The sequence below is a fragment of the Nymphalis io genome, chromosome 3 (assembly GCF_905147045.1).
Source record: "Nymphalis io chromosome 3, ilAglIoxx1.1, whole genome shotgun sequence".
Lineage (NCBI taxonomy): Eukaryota > Metazoa > Arthropoda > Insecta > Lepidoptera > Nymphalidae > Nymphalis > Nymphalis io.
In genome coordinates, this window is record NC_065890.1 from 13,785,259 (window position 1) to 13,797,869 (window position 12,611).

At 33.7% G+C, this 12,611-nt stretch overlaps 1 protein-coding gene across 1 annotated transcript in view; it reads right to left on the reverse strand.

Annotated features, from left to right (window-relative positions):
* LOC126781235 (uncharacterized) overlaps positions 1 to 12,611 on the reverse strand; it is a 66,630-nt gene that overhangs the window by 4,329 nt on the left and 49,690 nt on the right. The window contains exon 3 of the mRNA XM_050506125.1: positions 3,255 to 3,511. Coding sequence (XP_050362082.1) covers positions 3,255 to 3,511 — 257 coding nt within the window. The remainder of the gene's footprint in view (positions 1 to 3,254; positions 3,512 to 12,611) is intronic.

Here is a 12,611-nt window from a genome sequence, read left to right on the forward strand (position 1 = left end):
TTTTATCTTGTAGTATGGAAACCAGACAACTGATATACTACATATATTATCTTTTCTTTTGTAAATACATACTTATATAGATAATTACACCCAGACTCAGAACAAACGGACATGTTCATGCACACAAATATGTGTTCTGGGTGGGAATCGAACCCACAACATTAGGCGTAAAAGGCAAGCATCCACCAACCACGCCAACCGGCTCGTGTGTAAAAATATATTTTATTTTACTCATTCATTAAAATTAGATATTGTAAAATTTAAAAAAAAAATGTATTTCATTCATTCATTATATAAAATTTCGTCGGCGTCACCTTATACTCGTAATATATTCAAACACCCACTCACACATTCGATTCATATATCCTTTGCATAAATATACTCATTCCCAATCCGACTAATTAAATCTCTCATTTAATTAGGCTTGTAGCTCGAATTGATTAATCGTGATAAAAATACACGTATGTATATTTAAAAGGTCAATGTTAATAATGGACAAAAAAATAATTAACCTTTAGCAATTACGGTTTGAATCTCTCCGGGTTTAAGTTACTTTTATTAATTAATATTGTATTATTAATAATATTTGCAAAGTACGATGTGAAATCTGATTAATGCAAGAAGTACATATACAATAAATAATTATATAAGGTATAATTATATGACTATTTATAATGAAGGTAACTTTTTTAGGTTTAACTCTTCTTACATAGGAACTTTAAAGTTATTTTACAAATATATATCATAGAAAGAGTCGCGGGAAGCCGTTGGATGCGGTCAGCGCAAGACCGGCCAAAATGGAAATCCTCGGGGGAGGCCTTTGTCCAGCAGTGGACGTCTTTCGGCTGAGAGATGATGAGATGATTTTGTATAGGAATAGATCGGCGTATTGTTTTTAATTAATTTTTTAGTTCCCCCTTTTACGCTCATCGCAGATTCACATTTCAATATTGATTTTATGTCTCATCTGTATACAGATCTTATTCAAATCACAGGAGGATTGAAGACAACATAGATATTGAATTGACATAACATCGACAATCTTGAATAACCAAACTTCTATAACTCTAGAACTAAAAATGAAGTAGATATAGTGTAGAGTAATTATGTGGAATCGTAATATAAATCAAAAAAATTACCTATTAAACTTTTAACAGTGCATAACATAACAGAGCTAACAGAAAGTGAAATATGTAAATCTAAGATTCGTATATGTCTATTCCTTCTTCCATTGTAATAAGTTATACAACGTTACTTTTGTTTACGTTTGAATAAAAAGTTTCTGATGTAAAAAGGTTTAACTTCTTTCAGACATTATTCCTTAATATTATATATTTTAAAGCTTATGGTAAAACGCACGCTTGAATTGTTTTGCGATGAAAACACACCACACTAATAAATAGGCCACTTCGTGAGAAATAGTCCCCCGTACACATTCATTAGAGAGTCATAAGTTACATTTTAAACTGACAATTAAAATTGCGGCTGGCAACTTGATATCTTTCTACAAGAAGCGGAAACCATTTATGATTAAGTGAAAGCAAAAAACGAATTTACCGGAAGAATATTAATAAAAAACACAAAATGAATAAAATGGTTATTAAGTAAACATATTTATTAAATCCAACCGATAACTTTAATTTACTTCATATTAATCTCAAGTTCTTTATCCAAAAACAATCTGAAAGAACTCCTATCGATTTTCCATACTGGTACTGTATCTTTTTTTTACGCTGTTGTTGTATAGTAAAGTATATTTCTATTGTATTCTATTCTAAAGTATTATTCTAAGATAATATAAACTAGCTTAAGCACGCAACACCCAGGTCTTGACCTGTCTTAATTATCATTCAATTATCTCGCTTCTAGGACAAGATTGTTATTCTATCACAGACAGGCGAAGTCTACGACCGAAATCTAAATAATCAATAAATTGTACTCGTAATGTCTGTTTGTTATCTCATTGTCAGCAGATGCCGAGCTATCTCTGACTTATATTTACACAAATTGTAACCAAACTCTGATAACGTATCATTTAGATTTAATGCCCCACTGCTGGGCAAAGGTTTCCTCTTGATAAGGTTTTCCCGATTTAGTGGATAGACGTGCCTGAAGTTAATACGACATATGCTTCCTTCATCCGAGTACTAAATGATAGATAAGTTAAGCACATCCAATTTCAGTGCCTACCCAGATTTGAACCGGCAATATTCAGTTCAGTTTCACGTGTCCTAGCTAACCAACAAGTGGAGCCTTCTTTGCTCTTACATATACATTAACAGTAATCGGTTCATAGTAAGGCATGAAGTATCACATACTGTAAATCAAGTTTGGCTGCCTCGTTGGTCTAATGCCTTGATGTAAGGCCACAGACCCGGAGGTCTTGGGTTCAATTCCCTGGTCGGGCCAATAAAAAAATATTGGGTTTTTCTATCGAAAATTCTCAATAGCAGCCCGGAGTCTGGAAGTTGGTAGTGTGTACACTACCGTGTCTCGGAAAGCACATAAAGCTATTGGTCTCTTGAAAAAAAGCTATTGGCTATTGAACTCTTTCCGGTTGTATCGGATTGCCACCCTATCGGATTATGAGAGTTAGGGAATAGAGTATATCCTGCACACTATAATATATCCTGCGCAGTTGGCTAAACTCTCTTGAGATTGGCCGCCGTGGCCGAAATCGGTCTGGAGGACCTAGTTTAATTCTAGATGTTATGTCATGAAAATCACATACATTATCGTACTCAGCTCTCAATGAATTCGTCTCACATTCTTTAAAACTGTATATATATAATTCGGTTCCTGTCAATTTATGATGTCATTAAACTCTATTCAAATGGTTATGCTAATTAGATAAAGTTGTAAGTTATTTAGTTAGTTCCTTGATTGATTTATGCGGACTGAAAAAAATAATGAAATGCAATGTTGATTTAATCTAATAAATTAAAATATGTTAAAGTAAGTTGTTAATAGTTCTTACACATGTATCTACCTACTTTTATCCATATTCTGATGTGATTTTGTTTGGTTCTTTGAACTAAACTAATATAGGTATTTAATAAATTATTTACATATATTATGGTAATTCTTGATGACGTATTTTTTTTTGTTTTGAAATTTTCATTTCATATGTATAATTTATGTATGTATTATTTTTATTGTTACTTCATGGTTAATTCATTTGTAAAATATATGTTTATATGTGTGTAGAGTGATAAACAAAAGTACCAGGAGAATATAAATAATGGAGAACTTACTTTGAATAGCCCTTTGGATGGCACGCTTGTAGCGCCGCGGGTCGCGCGTCATCGTCCAACACCAATGTGGTCCGCAGGCCAGCAGCCCGCACTCTTACTTCCATGCTCAAATAGAAAAGTCGCGGGTCCCGGTGACGCATCCTGAACTTGCTCAGAAGTGTTGCTACCACCTCCTTGGCGCGGGTGCCCCAAGTGACGGAGAGGGTCTTGTACTCGATATCCGGTCGGAGACATCGAGCGTACACTTTTATCGTCGTCTGAAATTAAAACAAAACACAAATTAGCACTGACGTGTAAATGATATATGAAATCAATATTTTTACTTATTACAAATTATAACAATTTCAAATTACATCATCTATATGATATAAACGGTACAGTAGTTTTAAATAATATGACTTATTAATAAGCTCATAAAAGCACCCCTCTTGTGCTAGGTCATATAAGACGTCACAAGATATGCAATATGGCGCCATATTGAAAAACCTAAAAGCGTTATAAATATTCTTATATATTATACACATACATCATAGTCAAAGTTCAAACTAAACAAACAAGTAAACTTCAGTATTAACTGTGTACATACATACATCAATTTAATGAAAATATGAAAAGTATTTTCTTTAATATATATAAATTTATGAAACATTGTACAACTCTATCTAAATCAATTATTGTTCACTAAAAAAATAGGGTTAGAATTGAGTTGTACAATGAATGAGGAGATTATTGTAAAAAAGAGGGTAGTTTTTATACAAAAGGAAGTGAAATGCACAATAAAAAGGAAGACAACATCTGGGCGATGTACCGCGGTAATCTCGGTGTGGCCTCGTTTGGGTAATTGGATTATATTGATATAATAATTGAACAGCTAAATGCACGAGCACAATGGAATCGCAGTACATTAACGAGCAGCAATAGGACTCACATTGACATTGTTTTTATATCAAAAACAAAATCTAGTTCATACGAGTACGTATTAAAATCTGGCGAATAGAATCAACTTTATACCTTTTTTTTAACACTGAAAATGTGGGGAACGCTTTCACCCACGGGAACAGTGAGGCGTATGTGGGGCACGGCGATGAGTGGCCCCCGAACTTTGGAATACCCACTAAAAAACCAGCGGTATCCTTTCCGTCTTAACGAAGAGCGCCACGGGATCGCTTGCGCATGCTACCGTGATTAACTTTATACTTTAATCACGGATTATCTAATAATAAAATACCATCTTCTTACAGTAGAATTATTGTAATTCTTATCATTAAAAATAAAGCCAAAATTTGCTCATTAAAGTCCTATAATCATAAAAATCAATCATTATATAAATTAATCTCCATAAAAGAATATAACTCAAAAATTGCATAAATATATTTTGTTTGCAACTTATTGGGCACATCGGTTTAATAAAATTTGTAGGCATGACATACTAAGATCTGGCCAAGTATCCGCTCATACCGCGGTTTCCTGTGCACTAATGGATGTCACGAACCGCAAGACAACAGTACAAAATCCTATAAAAAGGCTTGAGAATAATACATACCTTTGTTTCTTTTAAAAAGTATCGAACTTAGAATAAATTAAGTATATTTTGATTGGACGAATCGAATTAAATTATAATAAGCTAGTAACTACAGTCTAGTGCAATCACTAGGGTCGATTAGTTAGATATATATGTATAACGGTATAATTTATAAAAAAACACAAAATGACATCTATTTTTATGAATATAATTATTGAAGAATAAATATATTTTACACAACGAATAGCCTCATTATTCAATATAGTAAAATACCCAGAAGGAACGTGAAATCCTGTATAATCCAGCGGCAATTTAACTCTGCAAGTAGAATCAAATTAACGTTGCGGTCGCCAACTACCTTATTAAATTATTACTCAACGTATCAGAATGCAAGGATTGCAGAAAATCAGGTTCCCACGCGCACTTGCGAACTTGAAAATACTGACTTGTTAACTTCGACTTAATAACTGAGAAAAAAACCACGACTTTCTAAACTAAATAAATAGCTTAAAAAATATATGAAAATTTATTTAAGATGAAAAACTTACGTGAATATTATGGGGATGGAAAGCTAAACGCATTCGCGGTGCCGGCACGGGCGCTTGCGCAGCCATGACGCGTGCGCACGTGGAGCTGCGCGATCGACACTGAGCTACGGAACTACGCCCCGGCTCTGGTCGCGGAAGTGAGCCCTAACCCGAGGGGTAAGCCGATACACCTGTTGCGCCCCATCATACTGACAGGAAGCCCATGGAATTGCAAAAGCCGATAGCGAAATATTGATTTTGGTATTGTTTTACAAGGGAACTTGTATTTGTCCTATCGTCTTAGTATAAATGTATAGACAGGTAAGAAAAGAGTTATCCAACAACTTGGCAACTTTAAGCTGCATTGTTCATCCTTACATTCATTCTGGCTATTCTTGGCTAATTCATGGCGTATACGAAAAGAGAATTATAAAGTTATGTTTTTTAACTCTAAAATATCTGAATCGAAAAAAAAAATCGAAGGTTCAAGAGAATCAACAAATCAATCTTAATCAACGTCAAAATATAATAAAACTTTAACTGTCCCAAATGTAGATATATATAGGTATTATATGATGTATATATGATTTGGCAATAATGTATCCATCATAACAATAACTACGAGGAACAGTGATAAGAAAGTGTCGGTAAAAGTAGTCATCGGTATGTTGTCCGAGCGACTCGTCTTGAAGGAAGCAGAAAAAGTTTAAACGGAAGGCTTCGAAACGCATCTCTAACAAGTGTACCTTCCGTATACATTACAGAATCCATTTTAGATTTAATTCTGTGGCCTTGCTAAAACAACCATAAATAGTTATTTTGAGTATAATGTAAACCACATTCTGACATTTGCCTAATCATTTAAAAAACCTAACATTACTAACACCAACAATTTGTTTATCTAAAATGTTACCAATAATGTGAACGACTCGGAAAGACAAGAGTCAGAAATTATTAAATTAATTAATTATAAGTTTTGGTAAAAATCATAGATATCGGGTTTAGCAGAATATAGGAGTACTTTTACGGGGTTTTCACATATTACCACGGAGTAGACTATTGTTATCACTTCCATCTAACAAGCTTGCAGCAAGGTTACTGGTTCGCCATACTAGTTGGTAGCATGGCATATTTGGATACCAGAGTTTTGATTGAATTTTAGTTTCACATGCTTGCATGAGTTATTTCAGGACAGCATCATATTCGAAACTTGAAAATTACTATTTTAATCATCTTCTGTTTTTTTGCGTTTTCTTTTACGTTGTTGTTGCTCTATATTGTTGGTTCACGGTTAGGCACATATTGCATGTTGATGAACGAACTGAAAAAACAATCAATGAGTACATTAAGTACGCTACGCAAAAAAAGTAGGTCCAAACTTTAATATAATTAAATATAGCTCTGAGATGTATCTGAATTACTAAGTCCTATTTAAAAAAGAACAGGAAGCTATTATATATCCCTATTAAAAAGTATATTGTTAAATTTAACTATTCGTTTGTTCAAAATGACAAAAAATATTAGTCATTATATTAAAAAACAATTTTTCAACAAAACTCAGGCCCTTATAATCACCGACGCGGGCGCACTCTAATGACGTTACGCGCTATCGTACCGTGACAGGTAACGTGCACGTGCGCGCGCGCATATTCTGACATTACACTGTGATAGTGCGGTACATTTCAAATAGATGGCGCTGATTTGTATTAGTTAATTTAAAAATAGGCACAAATAATAAATTGTTCATATCAATATCTTGCATTTAAATATGTATTTTAGAAAATAATTTCGTAGGAAAATAGAAAATACAACCGTGAAAAATGGCAAAGTAGTTTTTCAAATGTCACAAAGTCTGCAAAATAACATCTAGGTACTATTTATGAACTGATTTTTAATTGATTTCGTTAACTTTGGTGTCAAGAGAATTGTTTAATCGAAGCGATAATAATTATCATAAAATATGGTTACATTTTAAGGGTCAATAGTCGGGGGTCAATAAACAGAGCATACTAGATCGATTACTATAATAATCTCAACTGCTAGCGATTATGCGCTCGCTCGTTACGACATCTATACGGGTAGCGAAAAGCAACAACCTTATTTGAAGGTACTAAAGTCTAAAATAACGCTAATTCGATTGGTCAAAGTTACGAGGTTAGATGTTAAATGACACGGCCTGTAATATTTTATAAAATAAAATAGAACATTTAGTTTCAGTTTTTATTAAAAAATAGGTATTTTTAAATATTGTTATATACTAACAAGCGCATAGGTAATAAATGAATTTAGTTATTAAAAACAAAAGGAATTATTTAAATGAAATATTAATGGAAAATGAAATCGGCGGATATTTGAACTTCATTTAATATTTAAACTATGATATTTGTGTTTATCAATTAAACTGAGCCGAGATGGCCCAGAGAAAAGAACCCGTGAATCTTAACCGATGATCGTTTAAGACCGGACAATCACCACTGAATTTTCATGTGCTTAATTTGTGATTATAATCATCTCATGCTTAATTGTAAAGGAAAACATCGTGAGGAAACCTGCATGTGTCTTATTTCACTGAAACTCTGCCACATGTGTATTTCACCAACACGCATTGGAGCAGCGTGGTGGAATAAGCTCCAAACTTTCTCCTCAAAAAGGGAGAGGAGGCCTTAGCCCAGCAGTGGGACATTCACAGGCTGTTACTGGACCATACTGTTATCAATTAATAATTAAAATGACTATTATCAAAATTTACAATTTACGTGGCTAGCACATACATATAATTAATTTAAAAAAATACAAATATATATAGATGTGGTTTATAGGATTTGGAGTAACCAATCAATTTTCAATTAAGTAAAGTCTTATTCTTTTTAAGATAAACAAGGACAGTATCATTGTTACATAACTTATTATATAAATATACTTTACTTTAATAACCGCTTACCATTAAACATAAACACGGTGTATTTATAAAAATCCTAAACAAAACGACAGGACGCCCTAAATTGGGTGAATGAGGTGTGACGACAAGTCAGGAAATTAGGAAATATAAATATTTAACATGAAATTGAACCTTAATCCCTTGAAAATAGAGATTATAGTATGGGATATTAAAATATACGCACAGAAAGAGTTGGTTTAATTTGTGCATCCGGCGGGATTCCGATCTGTAGCCGATCATTCGTGATTAGTGGGGAAACGGCAAAGGAATCGTGTTTCTATGACTTCGTTTTATCTTAACATGAAAGGAGTTATGTGTGATAGAAAAATCGACTGTGCACTGTGACGTACAGGAAGCTACAAAATGAATTGCGTATTCTTTATATAGTTAGAGTCAAGGATGAATCGCACACTAAAACTACGTATATAATCAATATATTCCTCGAGCCTTTAAAATTGCGTCGAGAGATAGCAGCGCTTTCTATCGACTGTTTCACGGCGAGTGCTCTGAGAAATTATTCTGTCTAATTCCTGCTTCCCCTTTCCTTCACAAGTCTACACGTGCTGGCTCTCGATGTCACCGCCTAACTGTGGCATCAATTTCATCGCGTTCAAAGAAATTTGGCAACGCCTTTCTTTGTCGCACTTCCAGAAAATGGAATTCTTTACCAGCTCACGTGTTCCCCTCCTTTTCAACACGGGTTCCTTTAAACGAGGCGTGAAGCATCTTGCGGGCCGGCAAGGCCGACGGCTAGCGCAGGACATTTTTCCCGACTGTACTAGCCGTCGTCGCGTTTGGACTCTAATGCCACTTACCATCAGGTAAAATCATTTTAAGGTAAAATCATTTACCCTTCCAGCAAATATAAAAATAAAAAATAAATTAATATGTCTTAGTTCTCTATCTGAACAAGACTGACAGCTGACTTATAGTTTTAAATAAAAAGTACTAACTACAGATACAAAAACAACAGTACTATTCTGTAATAGTTCTTACATACTTCAAGCCTCACCCGTGAAATGTTGACAACCGACTTACATTAATATGTATGTAATTCGGTTGTGTAAGTATGATTTGTGAGTTGAACTATTCTTTTCTGAGACTGAGGCAAAGATGAAATAAGATGCCAATCCAAGTTACACATTTGAAAATACATGCGTCTTGCCCGGATTTAAACTCAGGATTTTTAAAACGCTAGGAACACATTTTTTATCGTGTTGATATCCGCATTGAGACCCATCTCGGAGATGTGGACTTCAAACGGCTAAAATTACGACAGTATTCCTTCGCTCCGCAAGTAACGAGATTACGGCATACGCGTACTTACGGAGTACCGCGGCCCCATAAACCTATCCACTAGCTCATGTCGGGTAACTAATAAATCAATTAATTAATAAACTAAAGCTGCATCCCTATGAAAGGAGAGATTGTCATATTTTATTTAATTCGCATTCATTAGAAACAAATGTTTTTAATTACATTAAGTTGTCAACAAAATGTAAAACAATGTTTATATATTCTTAATCAATTGCAAAAAGTAACACCCACATAAGTATAATACAATAATAAATAATATACACACACGGCCATCTGATCCCAAACTAAGCGGAGCTTGTACTATGGAATGATATATATATATATATAGATAATTACACCCAGACTCAGGACAAACAGATATGTTCATGCACCCAAATGTCTGTCCTAAGTGGGAATCGAACCCACAACCTTTGGCGTAAAAGACAAGTATCTACGAACCACGCCAACCGGCCCGTCATATAACATGTACAAGTGTACTTAATATAATTAAGTGGCCGTAAACGAGGATATTATTAAGGTTATATTCATTGTATACAATTAGCGGGAAATTATCGCGGAAACACGCATTGTGGTCAATTACGAGTATTTCACTTTCCATATTTAGACATAATATTCATATTTTAATTAATAGCAATGTTTATATCAATTATCAAGCACAGATGGCGCAGTGGTTAGAAGAAGTGAATCTTTACTGAAGATCACGGGTTAAACATGCATGAAATCGTCACATATGTGAAATACGCTCCAAGATTTTACCTCACAAGGAAAAGCCTTAGCTCAGCAGTGGGACACCAAGCTGGTACTTGTTTAAAATAACTATACAAATGTATATAAAATACATTACATGTCATGGCCTTTGCCCAGCGAGACACATTTATATGCTTTTAGTTACATTTTACATATAAATACATATAATAATAACTATTATTATGTCCACGTCGGTCAATCGGCATATAAATAAAAACACAAACTTCAAACAACAAAAATCACTTGATGTGTATCAACACATCTGAACACTTTTTCAGTTTACAGTCAACGTAAACACCTTTTGGTATTCCGATCCCAGTTTAACGAGTTCCAAAAAACCCACCGAGATGAAATAACCTCAGCTTTAATTGTTTTACCAGTTGCGCCCACTTGTCTGGTCATTAAGGATTTCAAAATAGATCTTTGATATTTAAAATTAATCACATTGCTTTGATAAACGTCACTGATGTCATTAAACATTATATACCAGTGTAATCTAAAACAAATGTTTGGTTTATAAATACTGCTAATACTATACTTGTTTTGGGTTAAATTGAATTAACAAGACTATTATTTCTTAGTGACTCTTTCTAGAACTATGGTATACCGGCAGACATGTTACATGGTACCACTGACACATCACAAATTCTACCACCACGCAGAAGTACTTAGTATTTTTAAAGTTTCAATTTAAGGGGTGAGTGAGCACGCACAAGGGAAATAACATCTTAGTTCCTAAGATTGGTGGCGCATTAAATATGTAATGGTTAATATTTGTTACATATCTAACGTCTATGTACGGTAGTGACTACTTACCAGCAGATGGACCATTCACCTACCTGTCTAAAAATAGACAATATATACGTTAAAATTATCCTAATCTTACAACAGATATTATTCAAATAATAATTCACTTAAGTATATACCAGCTGTTAATATTTCGCATGTGAACGATTGAAAAAATAAATGGTTCAGTCTTCAAGTGCAATTTGAATGAACGATGGAATGTAAATAAAACAAGAGATCCATTCATTATTCAATCTCACCTGGCGTTGGCGTTACGTCTCAATTGGACAGATGGTGACAGCCGCTATACTTTGCACGAAAATATTCCTTTCAAAATGTATTATGCTTAAGATAAATTTAAATAAGCTATATAGATTTTGACATAACAAAATTATTTTAAATTGAAATCATGATAAATTGTTTTCAGTTCGAACGCAAGATGATTTATTTTATTTCCAATATGATTTATTAATTTCGTCTAATATCTCTTATAATCATTATATTATAGCTACTATTTTTTCACAAGATTAATTTAAAAATAAAAAGAAGGAAAAAAATGTTTTTCCCTGAGAACCTGACGCCAACCACACATGTCTACTTCACAAATAGCAACGCACTAAAGAGTTGAACAAAAAACGTTAAACTAATACAGGGGTTGCGCACGCGCACGTGCTGTCCTACCAGGTGTACAGGATGCCGGGAGAGCTCATCTTAAACGATCTTTTATCTAAATATGGTCTGTTTTAAGATAATTTTAGCTTCTTGTCTTTAATGTACTTGTACTTGTTTTTATGTACTGTTAGAATATTCTGCTAATTTTGTTTGTTTTATGCAAATTATACGAACCTTGTTTTATGATAGTATAAAATCGATACCGCAAAAAAATATAACGTAATATAAATACTAATAATTTCGTATTGCGCTGTGACAGCTGTTTCCTTATTCCCAATTTATTTGTACAGATAAAAATTACAAATATAAAAAAGATAGTTTTCGTCATGTAAAACGCATTTCCTTGTAGTATTTCTAAGCTTAAATTTCATACTAACATCTATTTCAATACAGCGCATTAATATTATTAGAGAAATGATATTTCAGTGCCCCAGTCCCGAGTCCCGAGTCAAGTGGCCGCGGGTTATTTATTGACTTTTAACTGGATTTATGCGTCGGTCGATTTGTTGCGCTTACGAAATTAAAGGTTTAACTACATTTTTATACGACTACAAAGATATACAATAAATAAACAAGGTCTCTTGCAGATTGTTCTAGAGAATAGGCAAACGGTAACGATTAAAAAGTACTTGTAAAAGTCTATGTTGTTGTTTGAATGAAAAAAGGTTTTTATGTCGGTATGTAGTTTTTTATAATTGATCTTCTAAATACCACTGTTTAAAAAAAACCAGAATTACAGCTAAAGCCGTTGAATGTTTGTGTATTAGTCAGGCGTCGATAATTGAGAACGAGACGCGGGTTCTAATAACTAAAACACATTTTAACTTGTGGACTTCAGACCGGTCTGT